Source organism: Manis pentadactyla, chromosome 6 (genome assembly GCF_030020395.1).
Source record: "Manis pentadactyla isolate mManPen7 chromosome 6, mManPen7.hap1, whole genome shotgun sequence".
NCBI classification, from domain to species: Eukaryota; Metazoa; Chordata; class Mammalia; order Pholidota; family Manidae; genus Manis; species Manis pentadactyla.
In genome coordinates, this window is record NC_080024.1 from 90,269,328 (window position 1) to 90,293,331 (window position 24,004).

Genomic DNA, 24,004 nt, shown 5'->3' on the forward strand with positions numbered 1-24,004 from the left:
TAATGTGTCCTTACTTCACCCCTCCCTAGTCCCTCCATTCCCACCCATACACCTCAGTCTCTTTCCCTCTCTTAACTTTTAGTCCATTCTTGGGTTTTCTGAGACTGCTGCTGTTTCCTTCTTCAGTTTTTTGTTTGTTCTGATACTGTAATGATGAGTGATATCATTATCCATATATATATATATATATATATATATATATATATATATATGTATATATGTAGGTAAGTAACTCTAATATTTTTTAAGATGATGCACATCCCCTTGGCTGAGCAGTTTCTCGGCTGAGTGGAGTTTCTAAGGGCATCACTGTTGCCTGCAGTTTCCGTGATGTCACAGTGGTGCCTGTGTCATAGAGACATAATGTGTATGCTGAGAGGAGCAAGTGTGATTCCGGTGAAGTGAACACTGACCATCTTGGAAGCATCAGGGTAAATGGAATGCAGAGCCAAGGTACTGTTTTCCTTTTTGTTTTGTTGTTACTACTTCACAGTTACATGAACAATATTATGGTTCCTACACTACCCCCACTTTGAAGTCCCCACCACTTAGCCCATAAGTGTCGCTGTCCATCAGGCCAGCAATATGCTCTAGAAGACACCGAGAGAAATTCCGTTTGACCCAGGAATTGCACTTCTAAGAATTTACCCTAAGAATGTAGCACTGCAGTTTGAAAAAGACAGATGCACCCCTATGTTAATCGCTGCACTATTTACAATAGCCAAGATATGAAATGAACCTAAATGTCCATAAGTAGATGAATGGATAAAGAAGATGTGGTAAATATACACAATGGAAATTACTCAGCCATAAGAAAAGACAGATCCTACCATTTGCAACAACATGTATGGAGGTAGAGAATATTATTCTTAGTGAAATAAACCAGGCAGAGAAAGACAAATACCAAATGATTTCACTCTTGTGTGGAATATAAGAACAAAGGAAAACTGAAGGAACAAAACAACAGAATCACAGTGTCCAAGAATGGACTAATAGTTACCAAAGGGAAAGGGACTGAGGAAAATGGGTGGGAAGGGAGCGATAAGGGTGGGGGAAAAAGAAAGGGTGAATTACAATTAGCATGTATAGTGTGTAGGGGTTGCACAGGGAGGGCTGCTCAACACAGAGAAGACAAGTAGGATTTTAGAGCATCTTACTATGCATATGGACAGTGACTGAGAAGGGGTATGTGGGGGGGGACTTGGTGAATTTGAGAGCCTAGTAAACATAATGTTCTTCATGTAATTGTAGATTAATGATACCAAAAATATTGGCTCTTAACTTCAATAATTTTGCACACATATACTATACACACAATCCAGGATCTGAGTGGTCTTTAACCATCTCAACCGTGCCTTCATCTATGTAAATGCACTGATCTCACTCTAATAGCCAAACCATATTACTCCACAGTGCCCCCTAGTCTCTACAAGATACATCAGTTTAAAAGGGACACCGTTTGAACTGTCAACCTCGAGAAATGTCAGTCACTATCAGCTCCACTCAGCAGTTCTTAAGTAGATTCTGTATTACCAAAATTTGACCTGATAAGTAAGATTTGATTTAATTAAATATTTCAACTAAAACTGATTAAGAGCTGATGAGAAAAAATATTGAAACTGGTAGGTTTGGAATTCAATCACCCAACAACATAGTTCAAAAGTTCTGTAGAAGCTTTCTGTAAGATGCAATTTGTTCCATTTTTAGGCAGTCATTAAGCAGGGGCTCAAATACAAATACATATTAAAAATGCACTCTTTTCATGTAATTTAAGGGGAAACAGCATGACATTAGACCATGGTTCACTAGAGGAATGGAATTAATTTCTTCATTTTTAAAAACGCTGGATCAGATGAAGTAATCTTACCAGAGTCACATTATTTATCATTACAAACAATCTTAAAAAAAGTCAGATTTGGGCTGCTTCAGGATTAGTAGGGGAGGGCAAACAAGTGAAGATGAGAGAACACACACCCCTTCTTTTTGGAAGTGGACTCCCTCACATGAAGCAAAACTTCTAAGAGCAGCTACAAAAATCACTCGTTTTCAAATGACCCTCACCTTACACAGCCACGCTTGACAAAAAAAGTCCTACGTTATTCCGTATTCAAATTCTAGTATATTCACACTAATAAGGGGGAAACTGAACAGGATGAAAACTGGGGGTGGGGATGGGAGACTGAAAAAGGATTAATGTCCAGAACAACTACGAGACAGTGTAGAGTACGTCAAAACCACAAGGTTTTATCCTACTGAATGATTTTGTTTCTACTGTATTTCTAATCTGCAGGTATTTTAATCTGCACGTCCTAAAATAGAGACCCTGAGGAGAGCAGCTTGAGGCAGTGAAAGAAAGGAGGCAGGTTAGGTAAGGAGAGAGCCTTGTGAGAAAACATGTGCAGTGCGTTAGAATGTGCAAGGCAGGGGGATGCTGGCTTCACCTTGGGGAAGCATTGGAGGGCTTCACGCGCACACAGGCAGAATTGCTCGGCTAAGGAGCTCATACGCATGGCCACAGTGCACACCTAGGAAAGGCACAACCTAGGATAGGAACGACCACCCACCAACTGTGCAGATGTGGCCAAGACCCTTTCAACCAGTTCTATCATCTGCGGTACTAGATGGAAATGCCTCAGGCACGAGATCAAGCGAGGCTGCCACGAGATCAGAGACACTACGAAGGAGAGAAACGGACAATGGCCATCTGGGCTCCCTGCCTGGTGACCCTTCCTCGCGGGGCCGCGCAATGCCCCATGTGGGAGGCCAAGTGCAGGCGGTCCCTTCCTCGCAGCTGTCGATGTCTCTGGCCACGCAGCCTAGGGCAACCGAGACTTCCCCTCCGCCCCACCCCCAGTGACACCAGAGAAGACACTTGGGCAGGAACTTGGGCTGCGAAGTGGAAGCCACAGACCATGTCACAGCCTGGGTGGGAGGCCCGAGGAGAAATTCCGTGGAGCCACCAGGGCGCCAAAGCCTGGTCTGGTCGGGCTGCCAATCGGACGACACTTGGGTCCGGTGACCGGGCCCGACCCCACCGGCGCACACCGGCCCCCGGCGCCTCCTTGGTCCTCAGTCCCAGACCCTCTCGCTTCCGCCAGTACGCGGCCTGTCGGACAGCCCCGGACCCCTGCAACCGCCCCCCCTCGGGAAACAGCTCCTCTCCCGAGCCGAGCCTCGGACGCCCCTGCGAGCCCGGGCCGCACCTCCGTCTTGGTGATCCGGTGCCGCCCCAGCTTCACCATGGCGAAATTGCCCTTGCCCAGCGTGCCCGCGATGTCGTAGAACCCCACCCGGACTGGCCCGCCCTGCAAGTGCTTCAGGACATCCGCCATGACCATGCTGGGCCCTCTGCTAGACACAGCGGGCTGGAGTGCGCGCAGGCGGCGAGCGGCGGGCGGACGAGCGGCTCTGGTGGCGGCCGCTTACGGGCTCCGACGTCAGGGTCCCGGGCAGTGGCAGGGGTGGGGCGGGCCTCCGATGGTCACCATAGCGACCGGAGCTGCGCTGCGTAGGTGGCTGGAAGGGGGAACGGCGGATCTTCGATGCGCGTTCTTTCCTGGCTCAAGCGCCCTGGGCTCTTGTCGCCGCCTCGCGGCCCGCCGGAGTCCCTCAGCTCCCAGCAGAAGCGCAGGGGCCAGTACTGGTGGCAGAGCGGAGGGGTGCAGCGGCCAGGACAGCCCTGCAGCCTCCATTCTCCCAGGCATCCATTGACCGCCAGGGCACCTTCCCGACAAAACCTCCTGCTGGTGGCTACGGTGCGCCTGTGTTGGCACCCGCAGGGACAGTGCCTCGTTCACAGGCTCCCCTGTAACTGTTTTTCGTGTTTGTGCATTAATCCCTCCACATTTTGATGTCTCTGAGGAATCAACCTGGCAGCAGCACGGTCTCTTAGAGACTCAGAGAGCTCAGCGTTGAAGATGGAGGTCACTTAATCCAGGGATTTGGAGCTTCATCTGGACTTCGCAACCTCGAACCCCTTAAATTGTACGAAAATTTTTGCTTATTTGAGCTTGTCTCTGGTGAGATGGGACTATAGCTTTTATGAGATTCCCATATGTTTTGGAGACCCTGAAAAGGTTAAGAAATATTCATCTAAACCAATTTCTGTTTGGATGAGGAGTCAGTTCCCCAATGAAGGGAACTGCTGAAGTCACACAGGTTATGCTAGTTAGGATTGCAAATCAGACACCAGTCTTCCTTATGGTGACCCAAAGAAACAGGTACACTATTATTTAGTATTTTGAATAACATTACATGCCTGCAGATCTTGGCTTCTAAAAGCCAGTCTCCACTTCTCTAGGGATAAAGTGGCTGATTCCAGGGCAGAGAGAAGGAAAGCATAAAATGCCCTTGAAAAGTCTTGTGTCAGAAAGCAAGATTCTCAAAAAAAGATGAGGACCTGTCAAAAGGAAATAGGAGCCAGCTTGAAGGTACCTGCACTTACCAAATCTGGGACAATTCAAGCATCATTAATGCATAATGACAGAAATGGATTATAACGCAATGAATTTTAAAAAAAGAATTCACAAGGGCATACTTATTCTGAAAACGTTAAATAAATAAATATAAAGAGGGAAGAAATGACAATTCTTGACAGTGGAATACCAATTGATATACCAGAAGAAATTATGACATCACCATTTTGCAACCATTAAAGTAATAATTGATTCAGGTAGAATTATCAATACATGTTAAAATCAGTGATTGAAAGTTTGTTGGAGAAAGGATTTTTACACAGCATCAAAGTGACCTTGGATTTCTTATTTACTACAAAGGGATAAAAATGTTGCCTTTACAGTGGATGAATCTGACAGACACCACCCTAAGCAAATGGTCAAAGATAATGTCACCAATTATGGGAAAAATGACATGATGGGAGGTACTGGGAAGGACGTATTCTCTGTCTTGTAGTAACCCTGTCAAAACTACATATTCTTAATCTAAACACAAAGAAACAATCAGAAAAATGCAAATTGAGAAACATCCTATCCAACTACTGGCCTCTACTCTTACAAAATGTTAGTGTCATGAAAGACAAAGGCTGAGGACTGTTCTAGATTTAAGGGATTAAAGAGACATGTCTCCAAAGGCGACATGATTCTAGATTTGGAGGGAAGAGCTATAAAGGAGTATTTTTGAACAATTGCTGAAATTTAAATGTGGATTCTGAAAACATTAAATAAATAAATATAAAGAGGGAAGAAATGACAGTTCAGGACAGTGGAATACCAACTGATACACCAGAAGAAATTATGACATCACCATTTTGCAACGTACTTGTGTATTAGGTAATAACATTATTTAATGTGAAGCCTCTTGAATTTTATAATTGTGTTGTGGTTATGAGAGAAAGCATCCTTCTGAAGGATACACACTGAAGTGTATAAGTGTAGATAAAAGGTTTTGATATATGCAACTTATTCTCAAATGGTTTAGCAAAGATAAATGAGGCAAATATGGAAAAATGTTATATCAATACATCTAGGTAAAGGTTATATAGTAGTTTACTGTACTGATCTTGCAACCTTTCTGTAGTTTTAATTTTTTACAATGGAAACTAATATGTGAATATGCATATATTTTATTTTGACATTTATTTTATGTCATACTCTGTATGGTCAACTGGCTCTGGGGTCCTGCACTTGCTCACTGTGCTTCTGCCCCTCACTCTCCTCAAGCAATACCTTACCTCCTTTGAGTTATGTAGCCTGCAACAGTGAGAAGGGGAGTTGGGGGAGGCTATAAGACTGATGAGATTTCTGGATTGATGGGAATAATATATAAGCATGCATCTAACTCTACCAGGAGCCCTCATATGTACCTCATTTGAAATATAATTCCCATATCCATTTTGCCAGTTAGATTAAAGTATTTTAATTGCTCTGCAGGTAGGTTCCTTTGGGAATCTGATGAAAAACTACCTACTCAAGAATGAGAAAATGCAAATAGAGACCCACTGAAGTTAACAACATCTTCTAAACTACATTTTTTGTTGTAGTTGAAATTAAGACTCATTTCTATCTGCTTATTTTAATCAGATCACTGGCCAACTACCTCCTTGCACATTTTGGGAATAAGGCTTGATTTGGGATGGGAAAGTAGAGAAAGAGATGGCATGGGGTACCAAAAGGTTTTTGGCAAGTCAGAATTCCGTGTGAGTTCCGCTGAGTCTACAGGTTAGAGAAAGAAAGGCCAAGGATGGGGTAGAAGTAGGAGGGGCTGTGCCAAAAGCAAACCTTACCTACTTGGAAATGCAGCAGGTGTGCCCCTGAAAATTACTTGTAGGTGGTAAATGTAACCCTGAAGAAATACATGTCGACAAAAATTATTGCGAGCTTGGAAATGGTGAATGAGCTCGGGTTCCCCTTTCCAAGAGAGCCACTTCTCCTTCTCCAGTTTCAATCCTGTATGTGTCTTACGTGCTTTTGCTTCAGTAAAATGATAGCTATATACATTTTAGCAATTATTAATAGTATCGAACTCTGGCTTTCCTCTCCTTTTCCTCTCTCTCCTTTTTCTTTCTTCCTAGACACACACACATGCACACACACACATACACACCACTACTACCACCACTGGCACACCCCTCAGGAAAAAGAATAAAAGATAAGAGGGAGAAAGAGAAAATAATAGAGGCTTCATACAATTCCCATCTTTTTCATCTCCAGTTTTAGGTTCAGTGAGGTAGAGCAATTCAGTCCCCTTCCTATTTGCTTGACCTTTAAAATGTAACATGCCTACCTGATGCTGAGTTCTCTGTATTTGCCATTGAATGGGTTTAAAATGTTAAGATAACACTTCATAAGGCAAAAGGGCATACGTGAACAAAGAATGAGAAAGATGATGAGAGTGTGATGAAAGAATTAGTTATACAACATTCTTAATTTAGAATAAAATGGACCTAGAATGAAAATGTAGAATGAGGAGCGTTAGCAAAGAGGTGATAAAAGAGTAATTTGAAATGTGAGGTAAAAAACTTCATGATCACATATACATATTTTGCTGAAGCAGATAGCCCATGAACTTGAAAAACCAGATATATACCATGTTCCCTTGATCATGAGGAACTTCTGCATTTTTACCCTTTTATCACTTCAGGACTGAATGAAAGTCAATATGCCTGTAACCTCATGCCTGAATTTAGATTGAGTTCAAATTAAAGACTGGTGAAATCATTATTAAATAACTTTGCTTAGAAAATATAGATTATAAAGCTAGAGTGAATCCCTTGCTTTTCATGTTACAAACAGCAGGAAGCACATGAGAAAATGCAAATCACTGCCCTGTGCCAATTACAAGAGCTGCTTATTATTATAAAAGACAGGCATTTCTGAAATATGCTTCAGTCTGTCAGGTTTTTGAACACGTGGGCACCACTATGTTGAAGGTACTATTATGGAAGTAAACTGGACGATCAATGTTATTTAAAGAAAACTTTATTTGGCTCTTTTGATGGATGGGTTACCATGGTCCAGTTTTAATTTTTTAAGTTTAGTTTTAGCTGTGATGGATCTTCTCCAAATGAAGAATGTGTGATTCTCTCTAAACTTTGAAAATCATCTCAAAATTTTTGTGGCATCTCAGATGAGAGACTTTCCTAGGATCTTAAATGAAAGGGATCTTAGAGAGCATCATATGAGCCCATCTTCCCATGTCAGTAAAGGAATCTCTATAAAGTTGACAGGTGGCATCAAGCCCTGGTTTACTGCTTCCTGCCTCAGTACATGTCTCACATGTAATCTGTGTGAGACAGTTCATATCTGTACATATCATAGAAAAAATTCCTCATATTTCCCTCCTGGATGCTGCTTTCTGACTTCTGTCCACAGTTTTAGTTATTTTCTCTGGCACAGGATACTGCAAACAGACACTCATCTGTTATTATATTCTTTCTCCAGTTCTCCAGGAAAAACATTCCAAAATTCACTGTCTGGCTGATTGTGCTTCTAGCCCTCAACCCTCTCTTCTGCTTCTATGGACTCTGATTTGTCAATGTCTCTCTTAAAATATTGTTCCCACTAGTGAGTGAAGTAGCTTAGGTGTAGTCTAAGCAGTGTGGAACACTGGCCAGTAACCAGTTTCTCCTTTATCTAGGCAGTCTATTTTACAAATTCACACCAAAATTATGCTAGTTTTCTTTTTAGCAGCCACAATCCACAGGTAAGATTATGCCAACTAAATTCTTGGTCTTTTAAAGTACAATTATTGTTACCATTTTCTTGGGAAATTGATTTTTTATAAAGAAAAATAGTAATTCTGATGGTTTAAAATGCCGTCTTGTTTATTTTGCTCATAGTTCCAGATAACCTATTTTCCCATCTATCATATTATCCGATGTTAGTTATCTGAGCCATCCTCAGATTTCAGCATGCCTTCTATATCTTTATTGCATTAATTATTCTTTGTATCACCACCCCTATTACAATTGCGTGGCTCATAGTGGGCTCAGAATTGGTATATAGTACACTGGTAAATAGGGCAAAGGCTGGGCCAGCATGTCAGAGTTTGTCACTAGACATCTTCCAGTTTGGATTGCAGTAATTCACTGGTCATGAGTCACTGGATTTGGTTTTTCATGTAACCATGGGTTCCAGGGAGATTCTATATGCTACTCTGATGAGATTTTAAATAGGATCCTCAACATTCTAATACAGTCTGCCAAAGTGTAAACTGCTGAACACTGTTTCTTTCCTTTTAGTTCATTCTTTTCCATTATTGGAATCTTTTACTAATTCTCCCTAACCCTAATAGGGCACAGACTTCTTTGAGAGTGAGAATCATGTCTTAGTCATTTTTGATATCCCTAAACTTTTTAGCAGAATTCAGCAAATGCAGTTTAGTTTGACTTATATTGCATTTATGTGCTAGGATCCCTGGTAGACACTGGGAATGCAAAGATGCATAAGGCACTGTCTCTGCCCTTGAGAATTTTGAGTCTAGAGCGGGAACGCTAAAATCTGACTGCTTAGGTGTGAGTTCTGGCTCTACTAGTTACTAGCTGGTGACCTTGGGAAAATTGCTTGACCTTTCTCTGATTTAGTTTCTCATCTGTTAAATAGTGCTAATCATAGCACCTACCTCAGAGATTTAATGTGAGGAGAGTACAAACATGAACTAATACTTATAATGTAAAGTGGTAAGGGCTAAGTATATAGTTGCTGAATCACAGTGTTGTACACCTGACACCATTTGGTATGTATTTCAACATTTCAATAAAAAATAGGCAAAAAGAAATTATGTGATTGATGTAAGACTTACAACATGGCAACATACTTTCTGAATTTGAAAAGAAGCCAATAGGAAAAGTAAAGAAATGAGCATGAAAGCATCTGTTATGATGGGGAAGAGGCACAGAAAGAAGAGAAGGAGACTGGAAACATGACCACATCATCTTTGAAAGTGAGATGCAAAATTAAACCAAGTGCCCTCATATTTTGTACTTGCAACCAGTGAAAATCTATTTTCCATAAATAAATCTGATTTATAAAAGGGAGATAATGGTTTGGCTCTTCAATATTAAGGTAATTTCAGTTCTGAAACTAGTTCATCCTGGATGAATTTAAGCAGTATGCAATAAAATTGGTAATAATGCTCCCAAAATCAGTATCATGTTTTGTTCATCTAACCCAGATTTAGGAATTAGGTTACTCTAATCATATGACACATTAGGACTTACCCTTTATTCACTTATCTTGTTTCTGAGGAGTCTTATTTTGAGACTCCCAGAGTTAATGAAACCCTCAATAGTTAGGCTTTAGAGGTGTTATTTCCTAGTCCCCAGTACAGTGATCATCTTTTCTTTACAGTCTTAGCTTTGGTCACTAGCTGACATAGTGTGTCTCAGGATTCTCCACTGTGAGGTTATTTTTTCCTATGTCCATTCTGTTTCTTTTTTTAGGAAGAGAATAGTATGTGTAGCCTGGGCTAGGAGCGGGGAGTTAGATCCACCTCCATGATGGACGCTGAGGGTCTACATCATTTGGAAATCTTCTGCATAGGACATTTCTGTTCAACACCATTCATAAACAATCTGTATAGTATTTTATTTTTACTGGTGTGTGTGCCAGACAGTTGCGCCAGGCATTTGGTGATGCTGCAGCACCACGGTGTTTGGTGCTCAGGTCATGCCTGCCTGGCCGCGGTGAGCTCCTTCCACTGGCTCCTGTTCCCTCTGACATATTCCATCTTTGTGGGTCTTCGTTCTTGGTGTTACTTACTTACTTTGTGATCCTTGAATAGTGTCCTGAGTCCTTTATTTATTGTCTGATTTTAGTATCAGCCATTTCTTCAAAGATCCCTGGTTCCCTTTATTTGAGAATGGTATTAAAAATCTACATGTGCTCAGAGGAGAATGCAGGGAAATATATGCAACTCCTCCAACCTATGTATACATTCCTAAGCATAAAGATTTCAATGTGGAACTTTCTGTATGCATATTAAGCTAAAGATGAGTTTATTCTGATGTCTCCAACTGGATCCATTATCATATGGATATTGTCACGTACTCCTCGCTTATCTGCAACTGCACTGCAATATGGAGAAACCTGGCTCTCATCAGCTGCCATTTATTAAATTCAGTGATTGACCCATTCCAGTTTACAGGTATAGTGGTTCCAGCATTCTTAGCTAATACCCCCATGAAGAAAAATCAAGAACAGTGGAAACCAGCAGATGTCTGAAATAAAACGGTTTATTGAGACTTGACAGATGTTAGCCAGGAAAGGGACTCATTTCTGAGACAGGAAGTTTCTGGTTCACCAGCAGCCAGACCAGTGAGCAGAAACAACTTGTCTGCCAGACTCAAGAAACAGGGATCATTCATAAGGGGTCTGAGGGAAATAAAGTTCTTAAGTTTATACTGGTGTTAGATAAAGATGGTGGGCAAACGTGAAGTGAGAAAGTCCGGGGATAAGTGGATAGTCCGTAAGGAAGAATCCTGGATTGGTTGTTGGTGATGGTCAGACATTGTTCATGCTCAAGAGGAATGCTGTGCTTCTAGGACCTTCTAGATAACAGCTGAAATGATTTCACCCAGTCACATGGACTTTCTGGCTAGCTATGGCCCTGGCTATTGGATGGGTACCTTCCCTTGTCTCTTCCCCTGGTTCTTCAGCCCTTATGGCACTTAATTTTAGGACATCAGAATTTTTCCTTATCATGAGAAGGAATTTTCTAAACAGAGTCCACTGTTTATTTACATTACAGTTTGCCTTTAGTCTACATTGGCAAAGTTATTTAGGTCAGCATGTTTTGCTCCAACACTCACTGATTTTTTTTCATATATATTTTTTATTAAGGTAACATTGATATGCAGTCTTATGAAGGTTTCACATGAAAAACATGTGGTTACTACATTCAAACATATTATCAAGTCCCCTCCCCCACATTCCCCATTACAGTCAGTGTCCATCGGTGTAGTAAGATGCCACAGAGTCACTACTTCTCTGTGCTACACTGTCTTCCCCATGACACCCCCCACACATCATGTGTACCAATCATAATACTTCTCAAACTCCTTCTCCCTCCCTCCCCACACACACCCCCCGCCCTCCCCTTTGGTCACTGTTCGTCCCTTCTTGGAGTCTCTGAGTCTGTTGCTGTTTTGTTCCATCAGTTTTGCTTTGTTGTTATACTCCACAAATGAGTGGTCATTTGGTTCTCTGCCTGACTTATTTCACTGAGCATAATACCCTCTAGTAGTTCCATCCATGTTGTTGCAAATGGTAGGATTTTTTCCTTCTTAGGGCTGAATAGTATTCCATTGTGTATATGTACCACATCATCTTTATCCATTCATCTACTGAGGGACACTTAGGTTGCTTCCATATCTTGGCTATTGTACACAGGGCTATGATAAACATAGGGGTGCATATGTCTTTTTGAATCTGATAGTTTGTTTTCTTTGGGTAAATTCCTAGGAGTGGAATTCCTGGGTCAAGTGGTATTTGGTTTCATTCTCTTACATGTAGCTGTCCAGTTTTGCCAACACCAGTTGTTGCAGAGACTCCTTTAATGTATATAAATTGACCATAAATGCTTGGGTTTATATCTAGGCTGTCTATTCTCTCCCATTGATCTATGGGTCTGTTGTTGTGCCAGTACCAAGTTGTCTTGATTACTGTTGCTTTTTAGTAGAGCTTAAAGTCAGGGAATGTAATCTCCCCAGCTTTATTATTCCTTCTCAGGATTACTTTGGCTATTCGGGGGGTCTTTTGTTGTTCCATGTGAATTTTAGAACTATTTGCTCTAATTTGTTGAAGAATGCCATTGGCATTTTGATAGGGATTTCATTCAGTGAATTTTAGAACTATTTGCCCTAATTTGTTGAAGAATGCCATTGGAATTTTGATAGGGATTTCATTCAGTCTGTAGATTGCTTTAGGCAGGATGGCCATTTTGACAATATTAATTCTTCCTATCTATGAGCACAGGATGTGTTTACATTTATTGGTATCTTCTTTAATTTCTTTCATGAGTGTCTTGTAGTTTTCAGAGTATAGTTCTTTCACTTCCTTGGTTAGGTTTATTCCTGGGTATTTTATTCTTGTTGATGCAATTGTGAATGGAATTGTTTTCCTGATTTCTCTTTTTGTTAGTTCATTATTAGTATATAAGAATGCAGCAGATTTCTTAGTATAAATTTTGTATCCTTCAACTTTTCTGAATTCAGATGTTAGTTCTAGTAGTTTTAGAGTGGATTCTTAGGGTTTTTTATGTACAATATCGTGTCATCTGCAAACAGGGACAGTTTAACTTCTTCCTTGCCAATCTGGATGCTTTTTATTTCTTTGTGTTATCTGAATGCTGTGGCTAGGACCTCTAGAACTATGTTGAATGAAAGTGGGGAGAGTGGGCATCCTTGTCTTGTTCCCTATCTTAAAGGAAAAGCTTTCAGCTTCTCGCTGTTAAGTATGATGTTGGCTGTGGGTTTGTCCATTACTGTAGTTATGTTCTTTGTCATATTTTGTTTTTCATCCTTTGGTTTTTATTTCCTCTTACAATGCAAAAATCTTTGGGTTTGGAAAAATGCATAGTAGCATGTGTCATCCACTAAAGTGTCCCATGGAATTCTCCAAGCCCCACCTCATGATCTATTCACCATCTGTGTAATTTTGCCTTGTCCATAATGTTCTGGAAATGGGGTCCCACAGTGTAAAGGATATGCGGTCCTACAGTTTAAAATTCTTTTACTTTGCAATATTCACATAAGATTCATCCACGTATCTCAATGGGCTGATGATGATTTCTAGTGCTGGATAATATTCAATTACATGAGTGGGGAGGAAAGATAATTTTCCCACTATCCTCCTGTGTATGTGGCTGAGACCTTTCTGGTAATAAAAGATAGATTAACATGAGAAAACAAACAGAAAGTTAATAATATGTGTCTCTCTCATTGCAGGGAAAATGGAGTTCCCTCGGCCAGGCTGCTCGCCTGACCGTCACCTACTCACCCACTTGGCATGCCCTGTGCTTTCTCCTGACTCCTCAAAATGTGTGTGCATTGTGACCTCATGACTGCCTACTGAGCTTGTGCAGGCTTATGTACTGGTTGGCAGGACGTCATTGATGTCTGTGCTGCTATATAAGGATCTCTGCCTGGTGCTCTATTGCAGAGTGTGGATCAGAGACTTGCTGCATGCAGATACAGGAGGTGTAATCTCAGCACTGAACTGGCCACCGGGAGAATAAAGCTTGGTAGCCTTGTCCTGTTTTGGGCTCATGGAATCCACTGTGAACTTGCCAGGAGCTGAGCTCCTATGCTTCACCCATATATGTTAGACTCCTAGTAAAACTTAGTAAGTCCCACAAAAGACACAAACTATCACCGTAAATGACATCTTCATGTAAGACCAAAAGAAAAGATGTTGGCTGTGGGGGAGGCCAGTTATGGGAGGTTTTCAGGCAAAGCACCATAAAAAGGCATCTGCTTTTTATTCACATTTATGTCTTTGTCTGTGCTAAGATTTCTAGATTCAGTCATTCACCTCTTCCTGATTCAGAGGGGAGGACACCCTTACAAATGGAGATTTCCCTTGCACATGTAAATCTCATACAAAAGGCCAACTTCTAGTGGGTTTTCAGAGTTTCTCCTGTGTTTGCAGTTTCCTAATAATAACCAGTGTAGAATAATCACTCTAACAAAGAGGTGTATCCTGGGGTGACAAAACAGGTGCCCCTTCAGGTCCTTAACCATGGAGAAGTTGTGGGGATATTTGGCTCCCTTTCAGTCTGAATTTCCAAAATTTAATAGATTCAGCCTGACCGTGGCGAGGTGGCCCCACCTGCCCTGGGCCAAGAGCACATCCAGCCTGTGGGAGTGCAGGGAGCCCTCGGGCGGCCGCTCACCCACCTGCCTCCTGAGAGCGCATCTTGGGCCTCCGCCTGGCTCCCCGCGGTCAGACAGGAGCGCGTCTTTCTGTGTCCAGGGAGGCGCAGTGACCCACGGAAAGGTGAGTGGAAACCGGGAGAAGCCTCCTGGGCACCGGTTGAGGGGGCTCAGCCTTGGGATGTCCCGGGAGGAAGGGCTTGCTGTGGAGACCGGGGTTTAGTGATTTCTGTGTGAGGTGTGCGTGGGGCCTGGTTTTCCCAGTTGTCTTCGTTGGAAACACTGTGCTTTCCCCACCATGGGTCCTTGATTCCTTGGTCCTAGACCAGCAGCCGTCTGCTCTGCAACAGCCCCACTGCTCCACGGCTCCAGAACCCAGGTTCTAGCCAGGACTGAAGCCTCCACTCCGAGCTCCTTGGGGTTGGTCTGTTGTACAGGGTCCCGTGTGGTTTCACACATGTGTGGAGATAAAACTGCAGACATAACTCATGCATAAATCTGAGTTCTGTGAGATTGGGTAATGCAGAGATGGATGCAGAACTCAGAATACCAACTATGCTTATATAAAGGATACACAGGGATTTTGAAAACCCTCACAGCAATCTACGTAGATGACACTGCTAAACTTTTTGTATTCAAATGCCAAAGTTAACTGGCTTAAAAGTTGACTTACTTTTTGTTAAATTCTCTAGAGCTGTGGAACTATTTGTGTTTTGATTTGTTTTGGATTTTAGCTTGGTGTCTCTATTTTCCTTCCACATAGTGTTTCTGCATTTATGTATTCTTAAATCGAAGACCACATAATTTACTTATTATAAAATCTTATGTGTAAAACCAAGACATGTATCCAGCAAAAAAACATTCTGTGAACATAGGTCATGATATCAGTGCTTTTTTTCTCCCCAAAAGTGGAATATACACTTCCATAGAGGAAAACTAAAATATGTTAATTTTTTTAAATAAAGATTTAATATTATTTTGATGCAGACCAAATAGTAAATCAAAGTACATAATTGTATTTTAAATAATTAAATTAATATTGCAACTTATTAAATGTATTGTTTCCTCTTAAACTGCTCAATGGCTAAAGGGCAATGAATCAGCTTGCAGCTGCCCAACTTTAAAAGAAACTGCAAATTACCAATTTTTAGTGTTGCCAGCTACAATAATTTTGTATTAACTGATATTTGTGTTTGTTCTTCTCATATAATTATTTTATTATGTTCTGTATCTCCAAAAAGTTTTCCCGCATCTGTAGAAAATGTTTAGCTGGCACCACAGGATGCTTACTTACTACATAAAACCGCTACTTCTAAGACCAGGAGCTATAGCTAATGTATCTAATACATAGAAACAAACACAGGGGACCAGACAGAGGAGGAGCCAGAGGAATATGTTCCAAGCAAAAAGAACAAGACAAAACATCACAAAAAGTGCTAAAGGAAATGGAGATAAGCAATTTATCTGACAAAGAACACAAAACAATGGTCATAATGATGCTCACTGAACTTGGGAAAAGAACTGATAATCTCAAGGAGGATTTCAACAAAAGGACAGAAAATATAAAAATGAACCAGTCAGAGCTGAAGAATACAACAGGAAATGAAAACACAATAGAGGACATAAGTAAGCTGGAGGATGCAGAGGAAAGAATCAGTGAGCTGGAAGACAGGGTGGTGGAGAGTGACCAAGCTGAGTAACAGAGAGAAAAAAATTTCTAAAATGAGAATACATGAAAAATCTCTGTGACACAATCGGATATCACCTCACACCAGTTAGGATGGCCAACATAGAAAAGACTAGGAACAAAAAACACTGGCAAGGAGGTGGACAAAGGGGAACCCTCCTACACTGCTGGTGGGAATGTAAACTAGTTCAACCATTGTGGAAATCAATAAGCAGGTTCCTCAAAAAACTAAAAATAGAAATACCATTTGACCCAGGAATTTCACTCCTAGTAATTTACCCAAAGAAAGCAACTTCCCAGATTCAAAAAGACATATGCACCCCTATGTTTAATCTCAGCACTATTTACAACAGCCAAGATATGGAAACAACCTACGTGTCCATCAGTAGAAGAATGGATAAAGAAGATGTACATATACACAATGGAATACTATTCAACTATAAGAAATAAACAAATGCTACCATTTGCAACAATCTTGATGGAGCTAGAGGGTATTATGCTCAGTGAAATAAGTCAGGCAGAGAAAGACAAATGCCACATGATTTCCCTCATTTGTGGAGTGTAACAATGAAGCAAAACTGAAGGAACAAAATAGCAGCAGACTCACAGACTCCAAGAAGTGGAGGGGTAGGGGAGGGCAGGTGGGGAGGGAGGGAGAACAGGATTGTGGGGTATCATGATTGGTGCACATGGTGTGTGTGGGGTCATGGGGAAGACAGTGTCAGGGAAGACAAATAGGGACTCTGTGGCATCTTAGTACACTGATGGACAGTGACTGCAATGGGGTATGGGGCAGACTGGATAATGTAGTAACCACATTGTTTTTCTTGTGAAACTTTCATAAGAGTGTGTATCAATGATACCTTAGTAAAAAAAAAAAACATCTCTGTGACACCTCCAAACCAAACAATATTCTCATAATAGGGGTTCTGGAAGCACAGAAAATGCTTAACAAGATGAACGCAAGGAGGTCCACACCAAGACACATAGTAATTAAAATGGCAGAGATCAGCAATAAAGAGAGAATCTTAAGAGCAGCAAGAGAAAAGCAGACAGTTACCAGTATCTATAAGGCAAACTCCATAAGGCTATCAGATTTCTCAGCAGAAAGTTTACAGGCCATAAGGAAGGGGCATGGAATATTCAAATTACTGAGAGGAAAAAAAAACTGCAACTGAGAATATTCTCCCAAGCAATGTTAGCATTCAGAATTGAAGGAGAGAGGAAAAAGTTTTCCATAGATATCAAGGCTAAAAGATTAATCACCACTAGACTGACCTTACAGGATATGTTAAAGGGACTTCTTTAGATGGAATTGTTTTTAAATTGAGATGTTTTTCCTCAGTGAAATGTAGCTACACATCACTTACATAGTGACTTTGAAGTACAAAAGGCAAAAGTAGTAAAATCAGTAATACACAAATTATTAAGTGATATGCAAATTTAAAAGATGCAGACTATGACATTGTATACATAAAACATAGGGAAATAATAATTAAGATGAGGGAGTTTGGTGTAGATTTAGGGCATTAGGGTTTGGTTTAACTTTCATTAAGCACAAGTAGTCCATTTCCCCTGCCCATCTATCTCTATTGAGGCCTCCAGGATGGAAAGGACTTGCCCATGGTCACACATGAGACAGGGTTAGGCTGGACTGGTGGTTTTCTCTCCTTCCCCCATCTCAGTCCTGGGCTCTGAAAGGAGGAGAATGAAACATTCACTCTGGTGCTTTCAAGTCCACCGCCATCACATGTTTTGGAGTTCCTAGAGATCACATTTCCTCCTGCCCCACCTGGGCTGGGTGTTGATGGCCATACTCCTGGGCAGCCTGAGTGCCTGTCACACAGGGCCCTTGATAGGCATGTGTGGATTAATACAGGCCTGGGTGCAGTGACCTGCCAGCTCCCAAATGTTGCCTTCTTTAGGGCTGGCAGGGCGCTCTTGGGACTGGATGGATCCCTTGTCCTTTCTGGTGGGCAGCCACAGACAATCACACGTAGACAGGATAGCCCTTGGCTTCCGTCCACCAGGCGGGCATCCATGGTCCTACTAAGGCCAGTCTGGGTCCTGTCAAGCCTCCTTGGCCAGTTACTGAGCTGATCCTGATGCTGGGCAATTGAATAGCTACATATGCAGTATAGACAGCCCTTTGAGATGTTTCAGTTCCTAACAGCAGTGTGGCTGACACAGGTGTCTCCTGCTTCACAGCCTTAGTCTGCCATGAGAGGTAATAACTTTCTGAGCATTGAATGTGGTCCTGACCACAACAGCCATACAGCAGAGTTACATACATACAGCCCTGCGTTCCTTCAGCCTTCCAGCTGTAACCTTTGACTTTCATACTCATTGAAAATCAGAGACCTGAGAGCAACTGCCTCCCAGAGGGTAGGGAGATGCCTGTTACATTTACCACCAGCATTAACACTGCTTTTTCTGTCAGTGGATTAGCTTCTTGTGGCCATGGCAGGGCCCCAGGAGCAGCAGATGGGCAGATGCAACCCCCGACCCTACATGAGCTCCCTCCTTCCTTGGGCTTTGGACTCACTGCTGTGCACCGGGCCAGCAGTGATGTGGAGTGTGCTGCTTTCCCTGCCCGGCACCTGTTCTCATATCCAAATCTGCACCTCAGCTTTCCTGTCAGTCACCTGCCTCCATTCCAATCAGCTCCAGAAGGCAGACCCTATGTTCCACCCACCTTGAAGATGGGTGTGTGATCCCAGCCCATCCAACCCCACGTTCCATCCTCTGGGTGTTCTGATGGGGTCAAGGATGCAAATGCAACTGGAGCCAGGCCAAAGTCATTGAACGACATGACTTTTCATGGAACCTGAGGGAAGGAGGAACACTGCCTTAGAATGGTCGGTGAGTGGGTGTCCACCTGGAGCTGCTGGAGGCCCCAGATGCAGCGAGAGAGACTGCCCATGAGTGGGGCCACCCCACAGGCACTCAGGTCAGAGGGCTGGAGACCGACCATGTCCTACTGGGAGAGCCCCTGGATCTGGCAGGCTCAGGCACCATCTTAAAATTGCCTCTTGCAGTCACTAACATTTCTATCATTTATAAAGTAATTAGTTTATTTTACTTCTCCAAGTGTGTCTGGTCCCTTGCAACTAGAAAAGTCCCAGCTGACACATCATTATCAATAATTCCTGAGACTACCTCTGCCTGGCGTCCTCCCTGGGTGGAGCATGGCTGGTGGGGTGGTTGAGGAGTGCATGGGGTCAGATCTGGGGCTGAAAACAGCTCTGTCCCTGTTCCTTCTCTGTTCTGGGGTAGAGAATCCCCAGAACAGTGAGAGGAGAAGTGAGGGAAGAGGTCCCTGCATGTTGTGCTTGTATTTTCCTTGTTTTAGGGCTCATTCTGTTAGTGTGTTTTTTTTTACTAGGAAATCAACCCAATTCCTCTAGGCTACCAGGTTGATGCAGCTTGTTTCTAAACATGCTCTCAAGGCAACTTATTGCTGTTCACATCTGTGGCCACTGATTTAGGTAGTGTTCATTGGGTCTCCCCACTGGGGAGGTACTTTCCCCCATGTCCATCCTGTGTGTCTTCTTGAGGAGGAAGACCTCCTCTGAAGAGGGGAGTCGGCCACACCTCCATGATGGATGTCTGAGTGCCAACATCAATTATTCAGAATTCTTCTGCAATATAACTATGTCCAACCCCATGCGTAAAAATCACTTAATAACTTATTTTTACCAATGTGAATGTCTGGATCACTGTTTTAGGCTTTTGGTGACAGCCCAGCACTAGCATCTGGTTGCTCCGGTCATGGCTGCTGTGGCTCTGGAGAACTACATCCATCGACTCCTGTTCCCCTTTGACATATTCAGTCTTTGTCAGCCTTTTTTGGGGGGTACTTCCCTATTTTGTGATACTTCATTATTGTCCTGGCTTCTTTATTTACTGTTTCAGTCCTAGTGTTATCCATTTATTCAAACAGCCCTGCCACCTTAGGGAATGGTATTAAAAATTTACATGTTGCAGCTAAATGTGCTCAGTGGACAATGGAAGAAAATATACGCACCAGTTCCAATCTATGCATACATACCTAATTATAAAGATTTCTATGTGGAACTGTCTTTAGCTAAGGATGAGTTTATATAGATGTCTCCAGCCTCATCCCGTATCACATGGATATTGTCACCTTCTCTCCTTGTTTATCTGTAACTTCCCACTCCAACAGGAGAAGCCTGGCTTCTAAAGTCACAGGAGCAAAATGAAGTCACTTATGATAAGTCTCCATGTCAGGGAACCAAGACTTAATGCCTAACCTAACTGCAGTTTTGCCAGGCCCCCAGTCCCTCCCCACTTGCAAAGTATAACCTTTAACCAGCCATATTGGAGTTTCCTGGTCAGCCCTTGGAGGAAATCTGCTGACGGACCCCTTCTATTCCCTGTAGGAGGGTGACCTTGCCTAAAACAATGCATTCTTTGCTTTTATGTTTCCCCTCCCTCTCTGCCTTTATAAACCTGTCCTTTCCTGCAGCTCAATGGATTGCCCCTCTACTTGCTAGATAGGGTTCTTCCCAGTTTATGACTCTTTTAAAAAGAAATAATTTGAAATTTAAATTTACATTTGGTTTTTGTATTTTAAACATTTAAGATTCATCTGTGTCTGCATGGGTTGGCAATTCATTTCTTTCTATGGCTGAATAGTACTGCATTGTATGTGTAGGGGAGGAAAAATAACTTTTCCTTTACTTTTTCAGGTTCTTGGCTGAGACCCTCCATAATAAAAGAGAGATTAATAGTGAGACAGGGATGGTGGGTGTAGTCAGATTAGGGTGAGGGCCTACGGGGGGGAAAAGCACGGTGGAATATTTACAGTAAGATCGATGTAACAATGGGCAAAGAAGTTCCTATTGAAAGTCTGTGCTAAGCATTATACAAAGTCAAGGTCACACTAATTCTCTAGGGTAAAGATATAGACATCTTCAGTGAGATCAGTTAAAGGTCAAAATGCCAGGAGCAACTTGGCCTGGAATATTGGGTGTTCTACAAGGGTATCATCATAACCTGTGACTCTGCTGTCAGCCCTAGGAATCAGAGTATATGACCCAGCCCACCTTGAGGACAGGGCAGGTGATGCAAGTCCACACCCCTAAGTTTTTTCATGTTCTTGCAAAATCCTCAGCTGCCTATAAAACCAACTAGACAACGCACCACTGCAGGCTCTCTTGTCCCCTCCTGGTGTGAGCCAGGAGCTCTAGTCTCTCACTTTATTTCTAAATAAAAGCCTATACCTTACTCTCCAAACCTTGAGTGTTTGTGAAGCTCATTCTTCAGCTTCATGAACAAGAACCCCAGCATCAAAGGTAGGAAAAAAGTCTAGAATTTTGACAACATTAATACTGGCTGTATACACAGGGGATTCCCAGGAAAACTAGTGAACTCCAGGAAATGGCCCAAGCCATCACCTGAAATAGGATCTTCAGGTAAAAACAAAATGAAGTCTTCCAGGCAGAGAGCCAGTTGAGGGAAGTTATCAGGCAAAGCACAGTAAATAAGGGCTTAAGTCCAGGCTGCCTCTGTTGACATGGATTTCTAGGGATTTATTCATCCTTGTATTCTTGGTACAGAGAGGGAGACACTGTACAAGTGGAGATTTCCTTTCTTAATGCAGACTTCTCTCACAAAAGGGCAACTTGTAGTCACTTTTTAGTGATTCCTCTGTGTCTGCTGTTTTTAAAAATTAATCAGACCCAAATAATCCTATGCCCAAGAGGCATATTTTAGAGTGGCATATTCTGGTCCCTTTCACATGAATGTACCACAATTTACCTATTCATTCTGAATTTATTATCTACTTATTTCAAGTTTTTAGCCATTATGAATAGAGCTACTGTGTATAATTGCATGGTGGTTTTCTCAAAGCAATTGTCTAAATACTGGAGGCATGATTCTTGGATCCTAACATGAGACTTGTGTTGAAAGAAACTGGCAAACTCTCTTCCAAGGGGCTGTCCATGCAGTGAAGGAGGCTCCCAGTGCTCCTCACCCCACAGAGGTCGATGTTGTCATGTTTCTGGAGTTTGGCAGTTCTCCTAGTTGTGCAGTGCTGTGTCTCCTGATTTCCCAAATCCTTTATCAAATATATACTTTGCAAATATTTTCTCCCAGTTTGTGTCTTGTCTCTGGTTCTCTGAACAAGGTCTTTCAGATTAGAAAATTTAGTTTTATAAAGCTAAGAAATTATTTTTATTCTGTGAACATGCTTTTTGTGTAGGATCTTAACAGTTATCAGCAAATACAAGATTATGTAGATTTTCATTTTTTATCTAGAATTTTATAATTTTGCATTTAAAATTTGCCAATGTACAATTCTGAGTGAGCTTTGGTGTAAGCTGTAAAACTTGTGTCTGTAAGATAAACTCTAGCTGAAATAAGCAGGCAAAGAGAGGCAACAAAGGGCCAGGTAATTTATTTGAATGCCCTCCAGTGAGGTTCTGCAGTCCAGCTATCACAGGCCGGGGAAGTCACGTGAAAATAGACAGCGAGTTTTAAAAGAAGGCAGGGGGAGGCAGAGCTTAGATTTACAGCGGTGTGATGATTGGCTAAACTAAGGCACATTTTTCAGGTTGGGAGGGGGCAGCTGAAGGGCCCCCACCCATAAGATGGCGAAATTCCTGCATCTCTTCTGGGTCCTCGGTTCCCGCCGGCGCCACCTGAAGACCAATCACCCCTCGCCCCCCTCCCAATCCCAGCACGTAGCCAATAGCCACCAGCCCCGTAGAAGTGACACCACAATCACCCCATGCCCCTTCCTATATAACCCAGCACCTTTCCCTAATAAAGCGGAATTCTCCGGTGAATTGCTGCTGTGTGTCGCTCCTTTCCTTTCATTGGTGCCGAAGCCCGGGAGATGGGACACCCCAACTGGGCCCCGTCTTCCCCCAAAACCAGCAGCAGCTCGCCCTCGTCCTCTTTTTCCGGCGCTGGCTCCTCACACTTACCACTCCTCTTTGGCCTTTGGGTAATTTTTCCCCCAGAGCGGGCCGCTCTTCCCCGAGCTATCACAGCGCCATTGACCATGATCATCCGGCAAGGCCCTGACGCTCGGGGACGAGGAGGGAACTCTCCCCGCCTTAGGCCTTCACGGCTGCGGCGGATCCTCGGGCCCCTCCTCCGACAGCCATAAACGAGTTGACTCCTTTGCTCTCCCCGCCTTAGGCCTTCATGGCTGCTTTGGACCCTCAGGCCCCTCCTCCAACAGCCATAAACGATTTGACTCCTTTGCGGATGAAAATGCGCCCTTTCTCCCCCCCTTCTCCTTCCGTTCCTTCCACCGAAAATTCCTTCTGCTGAAAACTCCTAGTACTAGGTACCTCGGACTCTGGCACTCTGCCTTCTTAGAGAAGTCTGGGTGACGACCCACACTTCCTAAGAAACCGACTCGTATATGAGTTTCTGCAGACCACCAAGGATCATCGGAGACGCCCTTTGTCTCCTTGCGGTCTGCTCCCAGTCCGAGGATCTCCGTTCGTCTTCCCCTGTTTGTCTCCTTCTCTGTCCTTTAGCCATGGGAGCCTCCTCATCCCTCCCTGAAAGTTCACCTCTTGAATGCCTGCTCAAGTATCTAGCCACCCTCTCCCTGACGCCTGATATAAAACCAAAACCTCCCCGTAAATACTGCTCCCAACTGCCGACATAGCCCCTAAACAATAACAACCAATGGCCCGCAGGGGGAACTCTTGATCCCAACATCACTCGCGATCTCTTTAACTACTGCCAGCGCCTGAAAAACTGGAAGGAGATTCCCTATACCGAAGCTTTCTGCCTCCCCCCAAGTTCTCCTAGCCTGCAAGCCGTCTCCCCCGCAAAAGCCTCCCTTTCACTCCCTTCCCCCTCCTACAACCCCTCCACCCTCTTCCACTGAGGCTGCCGCCTCCCCCTCCTCTCCCACAACAGCCCCTCCCCCTTCCTCCACCACCATCTCCTCCCCCACCTCACTCTCCTTGCAGTTCAAGCCTGAGCCTTACAGCCCC

General features: G+C 43.0%; 1 protein-coding gene across 1 annotated transcript in view; it reads left to right on the top strand.

Annotated features, from left to right (window-relative positions):
• Window positions 1–3,542: 3,542 nt before the first annotated feature.
• The window catches only part of LOC130684201 (uncharacterized), a 169,638-nt gene continuing 149,176 nt past the window's right edge, over window positions 3,543–24,004 (top strand). The window contains exons 1-2 of the mRNA XM_057504328.1: window positions 3,543–3,755; window positions 14,255–14,453. Coding sequence (XP_057360311.1) covers window positions 3,543–3,755; window positions 14,255–14,453 — 412 coding nt within the window. The remainder of the gene's footprint in view (window positions 3,756–14,254; window positions 14,454–24,004) is intronic.